At 43.3% G+C, this 23931-nt stretch overlaps 1 protein-coding gene across 1 annotated transcript in view; it reads right to left on the minus strand.

The window, feature by feature from the left end:
• COL23A1 (collagen type XXIII alpha 1 chain) overlaps window positions 1-23931 on the minus strand; it is a 303660-nt gene that overhangs the window by 39842 nt on the left and 239887 nt on the right. The window contains exons 4-5 of the mRNA XM_057490798.1: window positions 6455-6462; window positions 2560-2586 (exon numbers count right to left, since the gene is read on the minus strand). Of these exons, the coding sequence (XP_057346781.1) occupies window positions 2560-2586; window positions 6455-6462 (35 nt within the window). The remainder of the gene's footprint in view (window positions 1-2559; window positions 2587-6454; window positions 6463-23931) is intronic.

Consider the following 23931-nt stretch of genomic DNA (forward strand, 5'->3'; position numbering starts at 1 on the left):
AGTACAGAGTAATTTTCTAAGCTCATTTTTCCTTCTGAGGTTTCCTGTGGTGAGGGAAGATAGCGATATTACCAAGGCAGTGCTGTGCTCCGCGTCGCACTGGGGCTATGTGTGCGTTATCACACCGAATCCTCCCACCGCAGGCTCTGAAATGCGTGAGTCTGCACAGCTGAGCCGGATCTGACCCACTCGACGCCTGTGGACGGATACTCAGCACAGGAGGTGCCTCTGGTGGCCTGGGCCCTCATGCCGCGGTCGTCCTAACCTCTGGGATGACCATACGAGGCAGTCTGCAAGCACAGCCTGGGCTGGAAACCAGCCCCTTCACAGGCCAAGAGATCTGGATTTCAGCTCAAGACACACGGGTCCCTGTGAGCCTAAGGAAGTCCTCCCATCCACCCCCCTGCCAGAATGGGTCTGCTTTCCCTCCTTTTGTGGAGTTTTTTAATGTGCAAATTTGCTTTTATATTTATTATTCTAAAAATGAGATTATGGTGGACATACTTTTTTGTAGTCTCTTTTTTTCACTTAATATAGCATGAGATTTCTCCACGTCCTCAAGAATTCTGATAGAATGTAGTAGCTACATAGTATTTTATCACACATAATTTATTTTATCCATCTTCAAGCTATATTATTTATATTAGCATATATTTTAGGCTTATAGTCAACATCCTGGGAATAAATGTGGGTGTATGTCCATGATTATCTCCTTAGAATAAATGTCTAAGGTATGGGTGTCACCCGTACCCTGTGGGCCTCATGGAGGGACAGCCCGAGCGGCACTGCCAGGACGAAGGTGCTTGGAGGCACACACAGCTGGGGGAGCTGGCTGGCTGCTGGCACTGCCGGCACGGACGCCCTAACCCAGCAGCAGGCAGGGCCAGACCAGCCAGGAAAGACACCCAGATCTATGTGGAAATGGACGTGTGTGCACAAACCCCAGGAAAAGGGGCACCCTGGCCCTTGTGCAGTCCTGGGTGTGACACCAGAGTCCCAGGAAGTTTGACAAGGTCCCCTCACCTAGTCTGGCCAGGCAGTGGGGAAGGCCCGGTGGGCTCTAACCTGCTTCTTCCCAGAAAGCTCCCAACTTCACGCCAGATGGACATGCTCACATCCATCTCTCTGCCTCCCCACCTCAAATTCACAGAGCCCCGTCGCTGGCCCAGGCTCGGTGCCAAGCACCTCATATGCTAAAGCTCAGGCTTAATTTGGGACAGCCCTGTACCAGCCCCAGGAACCTGACGCTCATTTGCCACCAGGGTTACCTCCCGTATTCTGCAGCCCCTCCAAGGCAGGGCCTCAGCATCTGGGTGCTCCAGGCATCACATCACTCCACCTGAGCCTCAGCTGCTTGCCCAGGCTTCACAGCCAGTGAGTGGTGAGGGTGGGATTCAAAACTGGCTGCCTAGCTCGGCACCTGGACTCTGGGCACCTGCTGCCCTGCCCCCATCCTGGCAGAAAGGGCAGCGATGAGGGAGAAGAGGCCTCTGTGAGAGACAGACCCCCAGCGGCCAGTCAGGTGCCCCCTGTCCTTCAGCTGGGAAAAGTGACTCCCACCATTAGCTGGCATCCCCTCTGATGCTCGTAGCCAGGGAGAAGGGACTCCTGGTCACTGTGCTCAGAGGAGATGATAGCGGGGGAAGCGGGAAGAAACCTATTCACCCAGCCACCATCTACTCCCTGGAGGCAGAGCATGGGAAGACACACCCAGGTCTCCCTGGTGCCGGGGGCTGGACCACCTTCTCTGGCCTCCCGGGAAGTAGGCCCCTGGGGGACTGGCCCCCCTCCCCACCCCGGCCTTTGCCCCCCCAACCAGCCTGTCCCGGCTCTGGACAGATCTGCTCATCAGAATGGCCTCGAATCAATCAACATTTCCTCCCTGCATCTTCATGGCCTGAAGAGACAGAACAAATTGTCCTCCAACAGGACTGTACTGCTCCGTCTCTTTCCACCAGGCTCACCCCCTGCTCTGATGGGTCAGGGCTTCCGGAGGCTGTGGTCACCGTCCTGAGCCTCCGTGCAGGGCGCCACAGCAGCTCAGCCACCTTTCATCCTGCTTCTTACGCAGCACTGGCTCTGCCCTGCGCTGGGGATGTTGATTCCAGGTACAAGGTAACTTCTAGGTTTAATTATAAAAGATCTGAGAAGTGATGGCACCACAAACTGGAACCAATCAGTCCCCAGTTCCCGAGTGGTGAGAGGACACGGTGGGCTGGCACAGGCGGCCCCCTGCCTACTGGGAAGAGGGCGCTCCATACAAAGGCCTGGCCTCTGGGCTTAAGGCTCACATACTGGGCAGGAAGAACGACACGGGGTGGATTCAGAATGCCGAGGGCACTCCTTCTGGAAGCCCCTTTGCTCTGCTGGCGGGTCCGGGCCCTGCAGATCTGCACATCCTGCAGCATCCCCGAGCTAATGCTGATCCCCTCCACAGAGAGAGCAGAGCCACGGGGGAGCAGCAGTGCAGGGGGAGAGGCGCGCAGACAAAGTAAATAAAGGAAGAATAGTGGCTTGAGAGAAAAGGGCAAAGAGAGCAAAAAATAAATGGCAAATTACCGGGTAGCCATCTCGTCCCGACTGCCCCTGTGGTAATTAATAGGTCATTAATAATCAGACTTTCAGCAGAGAACCATATGGCAACACTCAGAACTCAGTCGGGGCCCCAGGTCCTCCCACGATCTGCAGGGTTTGAGCGGAGGCTGATGGTTAGTAACGGACTCCCTCAAGGTGGGGGCTCAGCACTCTGCCAGGTCTGGAGGATGCAGCACCCGTTTCCTGCCTCACAGGGCCAGGCTGGAGGGGTCCCCAGGGCACACAGCCATGTGTAATCTCCCTGTCAGCTGGAGCACGTAACGAAGACCACGTGGGGACGTGGGACTCTGGAGGGCAGTGCCACAGCTATCGTGGAAAATGCTCCTTAAGTTGGGCCTAGAGAGCAGAGAGGGGCTTCCTGCCTGTTGCCTCTGGGATGAGGTGAACTGAGGAAGACAACCTTGGAAGCCAGAAGATGGGGAGGGGGGGCATTCATTGCTACTGGATGTTTCTCTGCCCCTGCGTGCTTGGAGCACTGACTGCCTGGCCAGTGTCCCACACATAGGCATCCATCTCAGGTTGCAGCTTTAAAATCCTCTATTTGTTTAACACACTTTATAGTTTAACAGCCAAGTTACAAAAAAAATCACTCCATAGCCCTCTCCATTATGCACTTCAGCAAGTTCACACAGGCCGGCCTGCATGTGACAGCCAGGAATGACTCAACGGCAAAAAGTGCTTGTGGCTAATAAATCTACACATTCTTGCTGGCTTCTTTTTGGCTCAGTGTGGTGCTCGTACATGCATCCAGGAGCCCCGATTCCAAAGGGTGTCGGGTGGGAAATGGATCATGGCAAGCGGAAGTAAAAAATACAACTGTTCATCTGAAAAGAATTCCTGTAGAAGGTTAATTTTGGCTCAAGCTGACTGTCAATGTGCTTCCTGAATTATTTACCAGGCCCTGAAAACTGCCAAGATGGATCAAAGGCTGACCTGTCGTGTGTCTGGGAGCACCAGCAGTTTCTGGGGCACTGACGGTCCCCCCATGCTGCTCGGGCAGCCAGTCCCGCCCCCAAGCCCCTCTCAGACGCAGTGCCCTCCCTGGCCAGCTGTGTTCCCAAGGTCTCAGCTGCCCCAATCTGGACAGTGAAGCATATTCTGGCAAAGCAGAAAAACGGACCCCGGGATCTAGTGATCAAGCCCATTCTTGGCGTAAATGTCTGAAGCGCTTTCTGCCAAAACACATGAGACAAAAGCATTTAAACAGTCAACTGCTACAGAGCATTTGGAAAGTACGGGCACGGTGCTTGCATCTCTGTGCACCAGCTTGAGCCCAGAGATTTGGGGAGGGGCAACAAGGCTCGTGCCAGCTCTCTTGGAAGGAAAATGGTCACAGACTGTTTCACCGGACAAGTCAAGCCCATGGAATTCTAATTCTGTGCTTCCATTCATCTACCAAAAAAAAAAAGGCCCTGTCCAGGAATGATTTTTTTTGTTTTTTGTTTTTTAGGATACACACTCCTCTCTAATCAACATTATTTTCATGGCAGTGCTATAGAGAGAGAATAAAATGTCTTATCTTTCAGGAGCCGAGAGCATAATTCAGGACACTTACGGGAGGACCTGCAAAACACAAGCAGAGAAGCCATAATCAGCACCAAACGGAGAGAGGGTCCCCTTGCACAGGCCGGCCCCTCCCTCACATGGCTAATGGCCACCCCTTCTTGCAAGGCTTTGATGCTGTCACCCGCTCCAAAGCCAAGTGGCAGGGCAGAGGCAGCACCTTTGTCTTAGAGGTTGGCATGTGGATGGTGGTGACAGTCACCTGCGTGTCGGTTCAGGCATTCATTCATTCCTGGCTCGTGGCTCACCCGTTTTGGGTTTTGGCAAGTTGGGTAGGAATCAGAGCGGTTCCTGCTTGAAGGATGAATTTGGTGGAATTCAAAGTGCCACCGGGGGCAGGGCAACCTTTTCCTCCAGGCATGGGGAGCTGCCTGGTGCTGGTGGCAGGGCGGCGGGATCCACGAGTTGGAAGGCAGGTGAGATGGACCACGGGTGGGGCTGGGGAATGAAGGGAGGGCGCTGGGATGCGCCAGGGGAGATTCCTGATGCTGCATTTATTGGTGATGAGGAGGTGCCAGCAAGACCGGGGGAGGGAGAGACTGAGGTCGGCTAGAGGCTCAGTTCACTGGAGGAGGGGGCGTGTGAGGGGCTTCTATGTGCATATCAAGATCCCCAGGAATTCACCCGGAAGTGGTGTTGGAGGGAGGGTCGGAGACCCAGGAGCCGAGACCCACTAGCAATGGTGGGGGGCACCTGGGATCAGAGATGACCTCAAAGATGCTGACCCATTGCCAATTGACCCTCCGCTCTGGGGCCCGAGGGACCTTTTCAAGATGCACATCTGATGATCCCAGCCCCACACTCGTACTCCTCACTTTCCCATTGTTCCTAGGACTAAGGTCTGGATTCAATTCCCTTTCCACCCTTCCAGGCTGCCCCCGCCTCCACCTGAGCCCTTTGAGCCAGTGGGAAGAGAGGCATTATTAAAAGAGAGTGGGGGGCAGACTGGTGACTATCCAGAAACAGTAAAGCTGGATCCACGCCTTGGCATGAACCACAATAAATTCCAGAAGGATCAAGGATTCACATGTTTAAAAAAATCATAAAAATCCTAGAGACAAATATGGGAAAATTCCTTCGTAATGGTGGAGAAGGGCAGGCTTTTCCAACTACAGTTCAGAATCCAGAAGGCATACAATAAAAGTCTAATCCAACCATATAAAAACAAAAATATCTGCAAGGCAGGAAGCACTTAAGCAAAGTCAACAGCCAAAGCCAAAGATATTTCTAACTCATGTCATAAAAGCCAGATACCTTGGTGTAAAAATGCTCCTAAAAATCAACTCTAAAAACATCAACAATCCTGTAGAAAAATGGTCAAAAGATATGAATGGGTTGTTCATAAAAAAGAAAATATAAATAGCCCTTAATTATATGAAACAAAAGTGGACCTTCATTTATAATAAAGAGATGAAGGTTAAAGCTATGATCATATCAGGTTAGAAAAAGTAAGAAAAAATCTGATGACCTATTGTGTGTAGGGAAATGAGGACAGTCACTTCACACAGGGCTTGAGAGAGGATACACACTGGTACATTCTTTTATGGTGATTTGGCAATACTAATTAGGGCTTAAAATGTATGTGTTAGTTGCCACAACAGCAATCCCCCTAGAAAGTTATTTTTTAGATATGTTAACATATAAGCAAAAGGACAGGTGTATAAGAATATTCATTGCAGAACTGTTTGAGGTAGCCAAAAAGTAGAATTAGCATAAATGCAACTATTTAAAGGAAGTATGGTACATCTCTAAATGGAATGCTATGCACCTGTGAAAAGGACTGAAGTAATTTGATATGTTCTGATATAGGACAACAGGTGCAAGGCATACTGTTACATTTTTTAAAAAGTGCGGCACAGTATGTTAAAATACAGCCATTTGTGCTAAAAAAAACAGGTAGACTTTTGTTTGTGTGAACAGAACTTTTGTTTGTTTGTGTGAAACATTTGTGAGTGCAGTGGCCAGCAGGTTTCCCTCAAGTACAGAAACCAAAGAACTGAGAGGCAAGGGAGGGACTGACTTCCTACCAAGGCCTCTTTGATGTCACTGGGTACACGTGTGCCACCTACCAAGTCACAAAAGACAGTACACTTCAACTTAAAAATGGCTGGAGTGTAAATACTCTCAACAAAATGGGTATAGAGGTCCAAGTACCTCAACATAATAAAGGCCATATACAACAAACCCACAGCCAACATCATACTTCACAGCAAAAAGCTGAAAGCTTTTCCTTTAAGATTAAGATTGGGAACAAGACAAGGATGCCCACTCTACACAGATTTATTCAACATAGTACTGGAGGTCCTAGCCACTGCAATCAGACAACACAAAGAAATAAAAGGCAAAAAAAAAAAAAGGAAATACAACGCATCCAGAGTGGTAAGGAAGAAGTTAAACTGTCACTGTTTGCAGATGACATGATATTCTACATAAAAAACTCTAAAGAATCCACCCCAAAATTACTAGAACTAATAAGTAAATTTAGCAAGTTGCAGGATACAAAATCAATACACAGAAATCTGTTGTATGCCTATATACTAATGATGAACTAGCAGAAAGAGAAATTAGGAAAACAATTCCATTCACAATTGCATCAAAAAGAATAAAATGCCTAGGAATAAACCTAACCAAGGACGTGAAACACCTGTACCCTGAAAACTACAAGACTCTCATGAGAGAAATTAAAGAAGACACCAATAAATGGAAATACATCCCACTCTCATGGACAGAATTAACATTGTCAAAATGGCCATCCTGCCTAAAGCAGTTTACAGATTCAATAAAATCCCTATCAAAATACCAACAGCATTCTTCAGTGAACTAGAAAAAATAGTTCTAAAATTCATGTGGAACCACAAAAAACCCCAAATAGCCAAAGCAATCCTGAGAAGGAAGAATAAAGCTGGGGGGATTACGCTCCCCAACTTGAAGCTCTACTACAAAGCCATAGTAATCAAGACAATTTGGTACTGGCAGAAGAATAGACGCATAGATCAATGGAACAGAACAGAGAGCCCAGATATAAACCCAAGCATATATGGTCAGTTAATATATGATAAAGGAGCCACGGACATACAATGTGGAAATGACAGCCTTTTTAACAACTGGTGTTGGCGGCAAAACCAGACAGCTACATGTAAGAGAATGAAACTGGATCACTGTCTAACCCCATATACAAAAGTAAACTCAAAATGGATCAAAGACCTGAATGTAAGTCATGAAACCATAAAACTCTTAGATGAAAATATAGGCAAAAATCTCTTGAATATAAACATGTGCAGCTTTTTCTAAACACAGCTCCTTGGGCAAGGTTAACAAAAGCAAAAATGAACAAATGGGACTACATCCAAAAGGTACAGCAAAGGATACCATCAGTAGAACAAAAAGGCATCCTACAGTGTGGGAGAATATATTTGTAAATGACATAGCCAACAAGGGGTTGACACCCAAAATATATAAAGAACTCACACACCTCAACACCTAAAAAGCAAATAACCCAATTAAAAAATGGGCAGAGAATATGAACAGACAATTCTTCAAAGAAGAAATTCAGACGGCCAAAAGGCACATGAAAAAATGCTCCAAATTGCTAATTATCAGGGAAATGCAAATTAAAACCACAATGAAATATCACCTCACATCAGTTAAGATGGCCAACATCCAAAAGACAAACAACAACAAATGTTGGCGAGGATGTGGAGAAAGGGGAACCCTCCTACACTGCTGGTGGGAATTTAAGTTAGTTCAACCATTGTGGAAAGCAGTATGGAGGTTCCTCAAAAAACTAAAATAGAAATACCATTTGACACAGGAATTTCACTCCTAGGAATTTACCCTAAGAAAACAAGATTCCAGATTCAAAAAGACATATGCACCCCTATGTTTATTGCAGCACTATTTACATTAGCCAAGATATGGAAGCAACCTAAGTGTCCATCAGTAGATGAATGGATAAAGAAGAGGTGGTACAGATACACAATGGAATATTATTCAGCCATAAGAAGAAAACAAAACCCTATCATTTGCAACAACATGGATGGAGCTAGAGGGTATTATGCTCAGTGATATAAGTCAGGCAGAGAAAGACAAGTATCAAATGATTTCCCTCATCTGTGGAGTATAACAACAAAGCAAAACTGAAGGAACAAAGTAGCAGCAGACTCACAGACCCCAAGAAGGGACTAGCGGTTACCAGAGGGAAGGGGTGGGGGAGAGCAGGTGGGGAAGGAGGGAGAAGGGGATTGAGGGGCATTATGATTGGCACACGTGTATGTGGGGTCATGGGGAAGACAGTGTAGCACAAAGAAGACAAGTAGTGACTGTGGCATCTTGCTACTTTGATGGACAGTAACTGCGGTGGGTTGTCAGGGGGACTTGATAATATGGGAGAATGTAGTAACTACAGTGTTGCTCATGTGAAAACTTCTCAAGAGTGTATATCAGTGATACCTTAATAAACAAACAAACAAACAAACAAAACTGCTGGAGTGAGCTTGAGCTCTGTGTTTTTGTTTGGCCCTCAGCTACACCCTCACCTCCTAGCTCTCCCAAGAAAGCTCAGACCAGGATTCTCATTGTGAGAGCCTGGCGTCCTGAGGGCACAGTCTCCGAGCCGGGCAGGAGATGCAGCTGGAGTAGCCAAAGAGGAGCTGACAGAGTAACCATCCCTCATGGCTCATCGTGTGCTGGGAACGCGGCTGTCTGCTACCCCACTCCCCTGCCCCCTGCCCTGCCCCCATCTCATTTAATCCCTGCTGCAACCTCACCAGGAACATTTTACAGATGAGGAAACTGAGGCATAAGGGTCATCATGCCCAGGGGCACGTCCTACTCAGATCTGGGCAGAATCCAGACTGACTGTGAAGCAAACAGAGGTGATGGAGAGGAACTCTTTGAAAACTGGAGCTCTGATGTGAGCGTCTCTTGAGGTCCCTGGGAGGGTGGGTGACATGTCGGAGATCACCAAGCTAGTGAGGGGGCATTCCAGGTTGCAAGCAGCCTCCTGGGACCCCAAACCCACCATCCAGTCTCTAGAGTGGTGGCCAGAGTGGGAATGGCAGCATTCTGGAGATGATCCTATTGCTGTTGGGACAGGCCACATCTAGCCCATTTGAGAGGCTCCAAAACACATCAAGCCACCAGGTCTCTCAGGCCCTGCTGACACCATATCGCCGGGCACCACTGCTTGGCATCAGCATGACCATCACAGCCTCCTAACTGAACTCCTGCTGAGCACCCCAACCCCAGCAACCAGAGAGGCCCTTATAAAGTGCCCACCCTCTCCCAGGGCTTCCCAGTACATCCACACTGCACTGCTCTCCCCGTGGCCCTGCCTCTTGTCAGTCCCCATGCCCTTGGACACAGGGCTCCACTCCCCCATCGCTCTGGGTCCCCCAAGGGGCCAGTTCTCTTCAGCCTCTGGAGATTCACATCCTCTGTGTTTCCAAGGTTGGTGGGCTGTGGCGTCATCACCACCACCTAGGAAGATCCTCCCTTGACCGTGCCATCTGAAGACGTCTCCTCATTGCGTCGTATCACAGCTCACTGCGATTTCCTTCCAAGCACTAACCAGTCTTTAGTTATTAAATCCATTTATGGGCATACCTCATTTTATTGTGCTTCATTGCACTTCACAGATATTATGTTTTTTTACAAAATGAAGGTTTGTGGCATCCCTGAATTGAGCAAGTCTATCAGCACCATTTTTCCAATAGCATTTGCTCACTCTGTGTCTCTGTCATATTTTGGTGATTTTTGCAATATTTCAAACATTTTCATTATCACTATATATATATATGCACTGATCTGTGGTCAGTGATTACAACTCCCTGAAGGTTCAAATGATGGTTCACATTTTTTAGCAATGAAGTATTTTAAATTAAGGTATGCACATTTTTTTTTTAGACAATGCTACTGCACACCTAACAGACTACAGTAGAGTGCAAACATAACTTTTATATGCACTAGGAAACCAAAAAATTTATTTGACTTGCTTTAGTTTGATATTTGTTTTAGTGTGGATGTCTAGAAGTGAACCTGCACAATCTCCAAGGTATGCCTGTGTGTGTGTGTCATTTATTGGCCATCAGCTCCACAGGCAAGGCAGCTGCCTGAGAGCTGGGACACCATCTGCCCGGTTTCCTGCTATCTTCCCGCTGCCCACCACAGGGCCTGGCAGGCACAAGCACTTAGTATGCCCGCACTGAAGGGTGAGGGTCAAGAAGGGCAAGAGCACTGAGCTGCCTAGCAGGCCGCCGCCTCTTCTAAGCCCCGGGCACCTGACTTCAATGAAAACGTTTTGTGCGGTGGCTGCTGCAGCCTCTGGAGACAGACTCTACGGCTTGGAGTGAGCTGGGCCGTCAGGAGTGATGGATGGCGCGCAGGGTTCCAGGGGACCCTGCTTAGAAAGTGAGGCTGGCTGCAGGACCTCCAGCCGACCACATGGTGGTCCCCCCATGGCCCAGCCCCATTCTGCACACAGCTTTCTAACGTGTGTTCCAGGCATTGGCTGGATCTGCTGACTTTTTGGTCGGGAATGTGGGAGCAATTAAATAAGAGCCAGATGACTTGGGAAATAAATAAAATGGGTCTGAGGGAGTAGAAGGTTCAATGATTCTGTGGCCTCTTTCGCTGAACTGATATGGCCTGACAGGGTTTTCCAAACTGGGAGCTCTCAGTGCCTTTAGGGATGGTCATTTCCTGAGTGTTTCTCAAAGGCTGTGTTCCTGGAAAAGCAAACCAGGAAGACTATTTCCTGAAAGGAAGGGAGCGACACACAGCAGCAATTCACCGGAGAATTCCGCTTTATTAGGGAAAGGTGCTGGGTTATATAGGAAGGGGCATGGGGTGATTGTGGTGTCACTTCTACGGGGCTGGTGCTGGGATTAGGGGGGCGAGGGGTGATTGGGGTTCAGTTGGCGCCAGCGGGAACCGAGGACCCGGAAGAGAAGCAGGAGGTTCGCCATCTTATGGGTGGGGGCCCTTCATTTCCCACAGCCTGGAAGCTGCCCTGCCCACACAGCAGAAGGGGAGGGCTGGCCGTGGTGCTGGAGGCTGCTGCGGTCGTTGTCCCCGCTCACAGCCCAGTCCTGCCCCTCTGTCCTGTGACTGGAGTCCTGATTCCTGCTCTGCCTGCTCCCCCCTCTTCCCAGTAGGCCCTGGCTCCGATCCAGCTCTCTGCCTCTCCCCATTCAGCCAGCTCCGATTAAGAGGTCCTGGGTCCTGACTGTCAGAAACCTACCCCACCATAAGGACAGCGACCTTCGGCCATGCTTCGCTGGGGCTCTTCCACGAGGAGCAGAGCATGCCAGGGGCTTTTAAACTGAGTTTGCAGGTAGACGGAATGAGGCTCGGGGCTTGGCCAATCCAGAGTCAAGAATGAGTTAGTGAGCCAGGCACTTAGCTCAGGCCTCAGGCCCTGGATTTAATTAGGCCAGTACTCTCAGGGAGTGTATTGTCATCATCTCTCCAGTTTATGAGCTCTAGATCTTGAGCGAGTGTCTTTTCTCTCTGAGGCAAAGGGTGCTCCTGTGAAATATGGAGAGCTCAATGTAAAGAGCTCAGGACAGCAGTGCCACAAAACAGGGACCAAAACCAGTGCTAGCTGGAGCAAAGCATTCTCTCTCTCTCTCTGTAACATGCACACGCACACACATGTGCACACACACAGGCACACATGTGCATGCACACACACACACCCTAGGTCATAGGGAGAAGAGAAACACAGATGGTAGTTTTCCTTTGTTTGGCTTCATGTTGAGAACAAACCCCGACTACACAACAGCTTTGAAGAGTCTCCTGTTGAAACAGCCCCTCAGATGGGCCTCCAGGATTTTGGCTATGATGGTATTGTTAGGTACAAGGCGGTATCCCTGGAATTCAGGGTCAAGCAGACCAGCCTGGGCATGGAGGTTGGCTCTGGCAATCACCCTGCTCAGACACTGTACAGGGTAGGCAATGGTGCTGATTAGAAGCCTGAGTGGAAAGCAAACATATTGGATTAAGAAAAAAACCTGACAGCTCTGCTGAGATATAACTGATGTATCATGAAATTCATTCTTTTAAAAATATACACTCCAGTGATTTTTGCTATATTCACAGATTTACACAATTATTGCAATTATGTAATTTTATTTAACCTTCATTTTTGAAAGATAGTTTTGCTGGACATAAGATCCTTGTTTGATGGTTCTTTTAGCCTTTGGATAGGTCATTGTTTCTGATGGGAAGTCAGCTGTTAATTTTGGGATTCCCTTGTACGGATAAGTCATTTTTCTCTTCCTGGTTCCAAGATTTCCTTTTTGACTTTCAGCATTTTTACTGTGATGTGTTTGGGTCCTTATCTCTGCATTTATCTTACTTAGGGTCCTTTGAACTTCTTGGATATAGAGATTAATGTTTTCAGCACATTTGGGAAGTTTTCATTTCTTCAAACAGACTTTACTTTTTTTATTTTGGTATCATTAATATACAATCACATGAGCAACGTTGTGGTTACTGGATTCCCCCCATTATCAGGTCCCCACCACATACCCCATTACAGTCACTGTCCATCAGTGTAGTAAGATGCTACAGAATCACTACTTGTCTTCTCTGTGCTATACTGCCTTCCCCGTGCTGCCCCCCTACATTATGTGTGCTATTTGTAATGCCCCTTTTTCCCCTTATCCCTCCCTTCCCACCCATCCTCCCCAGTCCCTTTTTCTTTGGTAACTGTTAGTCCATTCTTGGGTTCTGTGAGTCTGCTGCTGTTTTGTTCCTTCAGTTTTTGCTTTGTTCTTATACTCCACAGATGAGGGAAATCATTTGGTACTTGTCTTTCTCTGCCTGGCTTATTTCACTGAGCATAATACCCTCTTGTTCCATCCATGTTGTTGCAAATGGTAGGATTTGTTTTCTTCTTATGGCTGAATAATATTCCATTGTGTATATGTACCACATCTTCTTTATCCATTCGTCTACTGATGGACACTTAGGTTGCTTCCATTTCTTGGCTATTGTAAATAGTGCTGCGATAAACATAGGGGTGCATGTGTCTTTTTGAATCTGAGATCTTGTTTTCTGAGGGTAAATTCCTAGGAGTGGAATTCCTGGGTCAAATGGTATTTCTATTTTGAGTTTTTTGAGGAACCTCCATATTGCTTTTCACAGTGGTTGAACTAATTTACATTCCCACCAGCAGTGTAGGAGGGTTCCCCTTTCTCCACATCCTCACCAACATTTGTTGTTGTTTGCCTTTAGGATGTTGGCCATCCTTACTGGTGTGAGGTGATATATCATTATGGGTTTAATTTGCATTTCTCTGATGATTAGCAATGTGGAGCATCTTTTCATGTGCCTGTTGGCCATCTGAATTTCTTCTTTGGAGAAGTGTCTGTTCAGATCCTCTGCCCCTTTTGGAATTGGGTTATTTGCTTTTGGTTTGTTGAGGTGCATGAGCTCTTTATACGTTTTGGATGTCAACCTCTTATTGGATCTGTCATTCATGAATATATTCTCCCACACTGTAGGATGCCTTTTTGTTCTACTGATGGTGTTCTTTGCTGTACAGAAGCCTTTTGGTTTGAAGTAGTCCCACTTGTTCATTTTTGCTTTCATTTCTGAGATTGTTTACTTTTCTTCATTCTATTTTCTCTCTGTTTTTCAGATTGCATAACCTCTATCCATCTATATTCAAGTTCACTGCTTCTTTCTTCTACCAGTTCAAGTCTACTCTTGAGCCTCTTCAAGGAATTTTTAATTTTGGTAAAGTCCAATTTATCAATTTTTTCTTTTGACACTTGTGCTTTGGTGTCATATTGAAGAAACCATTGCTTAACTAGAGGTCATGAAGATTTACTGCTGTTTTCTTATAACGATTTATAGTTGTAAAACTATACATAAACTCTTACATTTAGATCTATGGCATTTTGATTTCATTTTTGTGTACAGTGTTAGGAAGGAGTCCAACTTCTTTCTTTTGCATTTAGTTATTCTAGTATCCTCAAGTTATCTTGGCATAGTAAAAAATAAATTGCTCATAGATTTAAGGATTTATTTATGGAATCTCAATTCTATTCTGTTGATCTCTATGTCTATACTTATGCCAGTACTACACTATCTTGATTACTGTAGCTTTTTGTTAAGTTTTGAAATTGGGAAATATGAAGCCTCTCTACCTTTGTTCTTCTTTTTCACGGTGTTTTGGCTATTCTGAATCCTTTGCATTTCCATATGAGAATCAGTTTGTCACTTCCTAAAAAAAAGAACTCCAACTAGGATTTTGATAGGTATTACATTGAAACTGTACCCTTATTTGTGGAGTATTGCATATTAATACTGTTAGTACTGTTTTCTAATTCATGAATATGGGATGTCTTACCATTTATTTATGTCTTTTTAAATTTCTTTCAACAATATTTTATAGTTTTTGGTATACAAGTCTTACTTATTCTGTTAAATTTATTCCTAAGTATTTTATGAATGGATTGAACTATTCTTTAAACTTTGAAAATTCTTCATCGTTAGTATATAGAAATAGAATAGATTTTTATACATTGATCTTATGTCACGCAATGTTGCCGGACATATTTATTAGCTCTAATAGCTTTTTTGTGGGTTCTTTATATAGGTAAGTAAATAAATAGCATGAACCGAAAGACACTCAACATCATGTTCATTAGGGAAATGCAAATCAAAACCACAATGAACTTTCACCTCACTCTTATTAGTGTGGCTACTATTAAAAAAAAAAAACAGAAAATAACAAGTGTCAGTGAGGATATGGAGCACTTGGAGACTTTGTGCATTGTTGGTGGGTTTACCTATGGACACTTGATTTTGTTTCATGTGGTCTGTGTCTGTTTTTATGCCAGTATCATACTGTTTTGATTACTATACCTTGTAGTATGTTTGAAATTGAAAAGGTGATGCCTCCCACTTAGTTCTTTCTCAGGATTGCTTTGGCTATTTAGCATTTTAGAAATCCATTTGCATTTAATGTAATTGTTCAGAAGACAGGATTTATATGTGCCAATTTGCTATTTTTTCTATATGTTTTATGACTTTGTTCCTCTATTGTTTCAATACTATTCTTTTTTGTTAAATAGATATTTTTTAGTGTACCATTTTAATTTCCTTCTCTTACAAAATTTTTTCAAGTTATTTTCTTAGGGGTTGTCTTGGGGTTTATAACTGGCATCTTAATTTAAAGTAATCTAGTTTGGATTAATAACAATTTGCTTTCCATTTTATATAGATACTTTGGTCTAATACAACTCTGTTATCTCCTTCTTTGTACTATCATATCATAAAACTACTCTTTTATACATTATAAGCCCGTGTACACAATTTTATCATTATTGCTTTATGGAATTGACTTTTAAATCAGATGAGAAAAAAGAGTTACAAGTAAAAATCCATTTATACTGTCTTTCATATTTACCTATGTAGTTACCTAACTGAAGCTCTTTATTTCTGTGTGTGGATTTAAATTACTGTCTAGTGTTCTTTCATTTCAGAAAGAAGGAATCCCTTTGGTAATAGGCTGCAAGTGATCAGTTCTCTCCATTTTTGTTTATCTAGGCATGTCTAAATTTATCCTTCACTTTTCAAGTATAGTTTTGGCTATAGATTTCTCTGTTGGCAGTTTTTTTTTCTTTCATCACTTTGTGTCCCTCCTCCTGCTTTTTGACTTTCATGGTTTCTGATGGGAAATCAGCTGTTAATCTCGTCAAGGATTCCTTTTCTGTGATTAGTCATTGTTCTCTTGCTGCTTTCAAGAGTCTCTCTTCATTTTTTGCCTTTGGCAAAGTGGCCATGATTTGGATCTCTTAGATGTGGATCTCTTTTGGTTTATCCCATGCAGAGTTTGTTGAGCTTCTTGGATTAATGTTTTTATTTATATTTGGGAAGGTTTTGGCATTATTTTTTCATATATTCTTTCTGCCTCATTCTTTCTTCTTCCCTTTTGAGGCCCCCTTTACGTGTATGTTGACACACTTGGTAGTGCCCCAGAGGTCTCTGAGACTCTGTTCATTTTCCTTCATTCTTTTGTTTTTCTCTTCCTTAGACAGGATCATCTCAACTGACCCATCTTCACAATCACAGATTCTTTCTTCTGGCAGCACAAATCTCCTATTAAGCCCCTTTAGTGAATTTTTCATTTCAGTTACTGTGCTTTACAGATCCAGAATTTCTATTTGTTTTTTTAAATCTATCTCTATTGATACTCTCCATTTGATGTACATAATTCTTGTGTTTTCCTTTAATCCCTTAGACATGGTTTCCTATAGTTCTTTGAACATAATTAATAATAGCCAATGTAAAATCTTTAGTAAGTCCACATAGGCTTACAGTTTTTATTGACTGCCTTTTTCCCTTTTTTATTGCCATACTTTTTAATATCTTTGTGTGTCTCATAATTTTTTGTTAAAAATTGGACATTTAAAATAAACTAATGTGGATACTCTGGAAATTAGAGTCCAATCCTTTCCAGAATTTCTGTTTGTTATTATTATTGCTCTTTATTTGTTTAAGGGCTTTCCTGGACTAATTCTCTGAAGTATATAATCTGTCATGTGCAGCTACTGAATTCTCTGCTTGGTTAGCTTAACAGTCAGTTTAGGCAGAGGTTTCCTTGAATGCCTTGATCCAGTGAGTCTTCCACTCAGTGCCGAGAGGCTCTTTGTGTGTCCTGGAGCACACTTCAATACTCTGCCAGGTAACAACTCTGCCTTTGCCTTCACTTACTGATTGAGCAGAACCTCAAGGTCAGCCAGGGGTGAGAGAGTGGGACCCTTTCAGGTCTTCCCTGGATATGTACACAGCCCTGCACATGCATGTGCCTTCTAGATCCCTAGGAATATGTTGGAGAATTTCAAAGCCTCTTTGGGCAGCTCATCTTCTAGATTTTATTCAAATGTTTGTGTTAAGTTTTTTTTTGTGTGTGTGTGTTAAGTATTTTATTCAAGTTTTGTTTTCTTGTTTGCTGCAACTGGTATTAGCACCTCAGGCAGCTGTGATGTTAAAAAATTGCTGCTGTGTGTTTTTGGCAAGCACTCTGGGGGGAGGGCTTTTTCCCGTGAGTGAGCTCTGCATCAGGTCAAATAAAGACAAGCCCCGAGTATGCGTTTTTCCAGAGAGCTGACAGACAGTGATCATTCTCTGGGAATGGGCATTGGGGGAGCTTCAAACTTGTTCTGCCTCCTCCAGTGGCTGATACTTTTCACAAGTACTGTTGTTGTGAGGCTGACAGATTTTTAAGGCCACCATGGAGATGGGGAAATAGTCAAGTTAAAACGCTACAAACCTCACTTAAAAAAAAAATTAAGGTATCACTGATAAACAATCTTATGAAAGTTCCATGTGAGTAACACTGTGGTTCCTACATTCACCCATGTTATTGAGTCCCCCCAACACCCCACTTGCTGTCCATCAGTGTAGCAAGATGCCACATATCACTACTTGTCTTCTTTGTGCTACACTGTCTTCCCTGTGACCCCCACATGCCAAGTGTGCCAATCATAATGCCCCTGAATCCCCTTCTCCCTCCCTCCCCCACCCCTCCCCTTTGGTAGCCACTAGCACTTCTTGGGGTCTGTGAGTCTGCTGCTGTTTTGTTCCTTCAGTTTTGCTTTGTTGTTACACTCCACAAATGAGGGAAATCATTTGGTACTTGTTTTTCTCCACCTGGATTATTTCACTGAGCATAATGCCCTCTAGCTCCATCCATGTTGTTGCAAATAATAGGGCTTTTTTTCTTCTTATGCTTGAATAATATTCCATTGTGTATATGTACCACCTCTTCTTTATCCATTCATCTACTGATGGGCACTTAGGTTGCTTCCATATCTTGGCTAATGTAAATAGTGCTGCAATAAACATAGGGGTGCATATGTCTTTTTGAATCTGAGATCTTGTTTTCTTAGGGTAAATTCCTAGGAGTGGAATTCCTGGGTCACATGGTGTTTCTATTTTTAGTCTTTTGAGGAACCTTCATATTGCTTTCCACAATGGTTGAACTAACTTACATTCCCACCAGCAGTGTAGGAGGGTTCCCCTTTCTCTGCATCCTCACCAGCATTTGTTGTTCCTAGTCTTTTCTATGTTGGTTGTCCTAACTGGTGTGAAGTGATATATCATTGTGGTTTTAATTTGCATTTCCCTGATAATTAGCAATTTGAAGCATCTTTTCATGTGCCTTTTGGCCATCTGACTTTCTTCTTTGGAGAATTGTCTGTTTATACAATCTGCCCATTTTTTAATCATGTTATTTGCTTTTTAGGTGTTGAGGTGTGTGAGTTCTTTATATATTTTGGATATTAGTCCCTTTTCAGGTACGTCATTTATGAATATATTCTCCCATACTGTAGGTTACCTTTTTGTTCCAATGGTGTTCTTTGTACAGAAGCTTTTTAGTTTGATGTAGTTGCACTTCTTCATTTTTGATTTTGTTTTCCTTGTCCAAGGAGATGTGTACAGGAAAAAATTGCTCTACTTATGTTCAAGAGATTCTTGCCTATATTTTCTCCTAAGAGTTTTATGGTTTCATGTTTTACATTCAGGTCTTTGTATGCTAAAATAATTCTGTTTATTCTCTTGTGTGTAGCTTTCCAGTTTTCCCAACACCAGTTATTGGAGAGGCTGTCTTTTCCTCATTGTATATTCATGGCTCCTTATCATCTATTAATTGATCATATATGAGTGGGTTTATATCTGGGCTCTCTGTTCTGTTCCATTGATCTATGCATCTGTTCTTCTGCCAGTGCCAAATTGTCTTGATTACTATGGTTTTGTAGTAGAGCCTGAAGTTGGGCAGCATAATCCCCTCAGTTTTATTCTTCCTTCTCCAGATTGCTTTGGCTATTTGGGGTCTTTTGTGGTTCCACATGAATTTTAGAACTATTTTTTCTAGTTCATTGAAGAATGCTGTTGGTATTTTGATAGGGATTGTATTGAATCTGTAGACTGCTTTAGGCAGGATGGCCATTTTGACAATGTTAATTCTGTCCATGAGAGTGGGATGTATTTCCATTTATTGGTGTCTTCTTTAATTTCTCTCATGAGAGTCTTATAGTTTTCAGGGTATAGGTTTTTCACCTCCTTGGTTAGGTTTATTCCTAGGTATTTTATTCTTTTTGATGCAATTGTGAATGGAATTGTGTTCCTGATTTCTCTTTCTGCTAGTTCATCATCAGAATATAGGCATACAACAGATTTCTGTGTATTGATTTTGTATCCTGCAACTTTGCTGAATTCACTTATTAGGTCTAGTAGTTTTGGGGTGGATTCTTTAGAGATTTTTTATGTAGGGTATGATGTCATCTGCAAACAGTGACAGTTTAACTTCTTCCTTACCAATCTGGATGACTTTTATTTCTTTGTGTTGTCTGATTGCAGTGGTTAGGGCCTCCAGTACTATGTTGAATAAAAGTGGGGAGAGTGGGCATCCTTGTCTTATTCCCAATCTTAAAGGAAAAGCTTTCAGCTTTTTGCTGTGAAGTATGATGTTGGCTGTGATGAAGTATCATGTTAAGCCTCCACATGTTTGTGGGCTTTTCTTTTCTTTGCATAATTTATTTCTAGTTTCATACCTTTGTCATATATGGCCTTTATTATGTTGAGGTACTTGGCCCTCTATACCCATTTTGTTGAGAGTTTTTATCATGAATGGATGTTGAATGTTGTTGAATGCTATTTCAGTATCTGTGGAGATGATTAAGTAATTTTTGTCCTTCTTTTTGTTGGTGTGGTGCATGATGTTAATGAACTTTCAAACATTGTACCATCCTTCCAACACTGGAATAAATCCTACTTGGTCATGATGGATGATCTTTTTGATGTATTTTTGAATTTGATTTGCTAATATTTTGTTGAGTATTTTAGCATCTATGTTCATCAGGGATATTGGTCTGTAATTTTCTTTTTTTGTGGTGTCTTTGCCTGGCTTAGTTATTAGACTGATGCTGGCCTCAGAGACTGAGTTTGGAAGTAGTCCTTCCTCTTGTACTTTTTGGAAAAGTTTAAAGAGGATGGGTATTAGGGCTTCACTAGATATTTGATAAAATTCAGCAGTGAAGCCAACTAGTTCAGGGGTTTTATTCTTAGGTAGTTTTTTGATTACCAATTCAATTTCATTGCTGGTTATTGTTCTGTTCAAATTTTCTGTTTCTTCCTGGGTCAGCCTTGGAAGGTTGTATTTTTCTAGAAAGTTGTCTGTTTCTTCTAGGTTATCCAGTTTGTTAGCATATAATTTATCATAGTATTCTCTAATAATTCTCAGTATTTCTGTAGTGTCTGTAGTGATTTTTCCTTTCTCATTTCTGATTCTGTTTATGTGTGTAGACTCTCTTCTTGATAAGTCTGGCTAGGGGTTTATCTATTTTATTTTCTCGAAGAAGGAGCTCCTGGTTTCATTGATTCTTTCTATTGTTTTATTCTTCTCAATTTGATTTATTTCTGCTCTAATCTTTAGTATGCCCCTCCTTCTACTGACTTTGGCCCTCATTTGTTCTTCTTTTTCTGGTTTCATTACTTGTGAGTTTAGACTGTTCATTTGGGGTTGTTCTTCCTTCTTGAAGTACATCTCTATTGCAATATACTACCCTTTTAGCATAGCATTCACTGCATCCCACAGATTTTTGTGGTGTTGGATTATTGTTGTCATTTGTCTCCATATACTGCTTGATCTCTGTTTTTATTTGGTCATTGATCCATTGATTATTTAGGAGCATGCTGTGAAGCCTCCAAGTGTTTGCAGGCTTTTCTGTTTTCTTTGCATAATTAATTTCTAGTTTCATACCTTTGTGGTCTGAGAAGTTGATTGGTACAATTTCAATCCTTCTGAATTTACTGAGGCTCTTTTTGTGGCCTAGTATGTGATCTAGTCTTGAAAATGTTCCATGTGCCCTTGAGAAGAATGTGTATCCTGCGGCTTTTGGGTAGAATGTTCTACAGATGTCCTGTAGGTCCATCTGTTTTAATGTGTTGTTCAGTGCCTCTGTCTTCTCATCTATTTCCTGTCTGGTTGATCTGTCCTTTGGAGTGAGTGGTGTGTTGAAGTCTCCTAAAATGAATGCATTGCATTCTATTTCCCCCTTTCATTCTGTTAGTATTTGTTTCACATATGTAGGTGTTCCTATGTTGGATGCATAGTATTTATAATGGTTATATCCTCTTGATGGACTGGCCCCTTTACCATATGTCATGTCCTTCTTTGCCTCACGTTACTTTGTTCCGAAGTCTATTTTATCTGATACAAGTACTGCAACTCCTCCTTTTTTCTCCCTATTAGTTGCATGAAATATCTTTTTCCATCCCTTCACTTTTAGTCTGTGTGTATGTCTTTGGGTTTGAAGTGAGTTTCTTGTAGGCAGCATATGGATGGGTCTTGTTTTTTTATCTACTCAGTAACTCTATATCTTTTGATTGGTGCATTTTGTCCATTTACATTTAGGGTGATTGTCAGTAGATATGTACTTACTGCCATTGCAGGCTTTAGATTGGTGGTTACCAAAGGTTCAAGGGTAGCTACTTTACTATCTAACAGTCTAACTTAACTCACTTAATATGCTATTTCAAACACAATCTAAAGGTTCTTTTCTTTCCCTGCCTTCTTTTTCTTCCTCCTCCACTCTTTATATATTAGGTGTCATATTCTGTACTCTTTGTATACCCGTTGACTGACCTTGTGGCTAGTTAATTTAATTTTGCACTTGCTTAGTAATTAATTGGTCTACTTCCTTTACTGTGGGATATTTTCTCTGGTGACAGCTATTTAGCCTTATGAACATTTCCATCTATAGCAGTCCCTCCAAAATACACTGTAGAGAAGGTTTGTGGCAGGTAAATTCCTTCAACTTTTGTTTTTTTGGAAATTGTTTAATCCCTGCTTCAAATTTAAATGATAATCTTGCTGAGTAGAGTATTCTTGGTTTGATGCCCTTCTGTTTCATTGCATTAAATATCTCATGTCACTCACTTCTGGCCTGTAAAGTTTCTGCTGAGAAGTCTGATGATAGCCTGATGGGCTTTCCTTTGTATGTGATCTTTTTTCTCTCTCTGGCTTCTTTTAATACTCTATCTTTATCCTTGATCTTTGCCATTTTAATTACTATATGTCTTGTTGTTGTCTTCCTAGGGTCCCTTGTGTTAGGAGATCTGTGCACATCCACGGCCTTAGAGACTATTTTCTTTTGGAGACTGGAGAAATTTTCAGCAATTATTTCCTCAAAGACTCTTTCTATCCATTTTTCTCTCTCTTCTTCTTCTGGTACCCTGATAATGTGAATATTGTTCTGTTTGGATTGGTCACTTAGTTCTCTTAATATTCTTTCATTCCTAGAGATCTTTTTTTCTCTCTGTGCCTCAGCTTCTTTGTATTCTTGTTCTAATTTCTATTTCATTTACCGTCTCCTCTACTCCATCTAATGTGCTTTTAAATCCCTCCATTGTATGTTTCATTTCAGATACAGTATTTTTCAAAATTTCTCTTTTTTGAATTCCTCCCCAAGGTCTTTAATATTTTTCTATAGTTTTCTGAGTATGTTGATGATTTTTATTTTGAAATCTTACCAGGAAGATTTGTGATTTCAGTTTCACTTTGCCCTTTTTCTGGTGTTTGTGGGATTTTTGTTCTTTTGCCATTTCATATTTGTAATGATTCCTATAATAATTTTGTGTAGGTGGTGCCCTCTAGTGCCCAGGAGCTCTACTCTCTGGAGCTGCCCAGCACTTGGAGCGATGGTGGGGGTTGCAGACAAGCAGCACCAGTGCCTACCTGGAGGAAAGAGTTATTTCCTGCTTCCCAGCTGCAGTGCCTGCCTCCACTGCCAGGGCCAGTGGGATGAGTGCACATGGAGGAGCTTCTGCATTACCCTCCTGTAGCTGCCATAGGTAATGCCGCCCTCTGGCTGGCCTGGTGCAATGGTGGACGTAGCAAGTTCACGAATGGATGCTGGCCGGGAGGAAGGAGGGCATGCTGCATGTCATGGTCGGGTGCCTTGGTGCATGTCATCGGCCAGGGGGATGGAGAGCCTGAAGCTCCTGAGAGTTCTCAACCTGCTGGTCTGAGTGTGCTGGGACAATTTTGTCCACCTGTCCTTTCTCCTGAGCAGCAAGCTCTGTGTAATCCTTGCCCCTTTAGCAGCCCTTTTGCTGCTGTGAAGTCTTTCAGAGTGCCTGCCTTTTTGTCCTGGAGTGGCCGGTTATGGGTACCTGTTCTCCATAAGTGGCTGGAATCTCAGTCTCTCCAAGTATTCTGCTTGTCTTTGCTTTCCAACCCCACTAATCTCCAGAGCACCATGTACTGTAGGTTCGTGCTCCAGGAGCCGATCTCTGGGTCTGGGTGTTCAGCCGTCCTAAGCTTCTACCCCTCCCCGCTCTGTTTCGCTTCCTCCCACCAGGGAGGTGAGGTGGGGTGGGGGAGGGCTTGGATCCTGCCGGATTGCAGCTTTGCCCTTTTCCGTGAGGTCTGCTCTTTTCCCCAGATGTAGGCAGTGTTGCAGCCTTCTTTCCTGTTGCTCTTTCAGGATCAGTTGTATTTGCTGTATTTTCATATTATATGTGGTTTTCAGAGGAGGTTTCTGTCTTACTTCTCACACCACCATCTTTAAGCCTCCCAAAGCTCACTGTTCTTATTTCTCAAATAAACAGATGTAGGGTTGTTACCAGACCTTAATTTCCAGAGTTCTGAAAAGGTCCATTTTTCCTAGAGTTCTTGCTGCTTTTAAGGAGAAGCAGATTTTCAGAGGTCCTTACTCCACCATTCCAGAAGTGCTTCTTCCACCAAATTTT

Source organism: Manis pentadactyla, chromosome 13, assembly GCF_030020395.1.
Source record: "Manis pentadactyla isolate mManPen7 chromosome 13, mManPen7.hap1, whole genome shotgun sequence".
Taxonomy (NCBI): Eukaryota; Metazoa; Chordata; class Mammalia; order Pholidota; family Manidae; genus Manis; species Manis pentadactyla.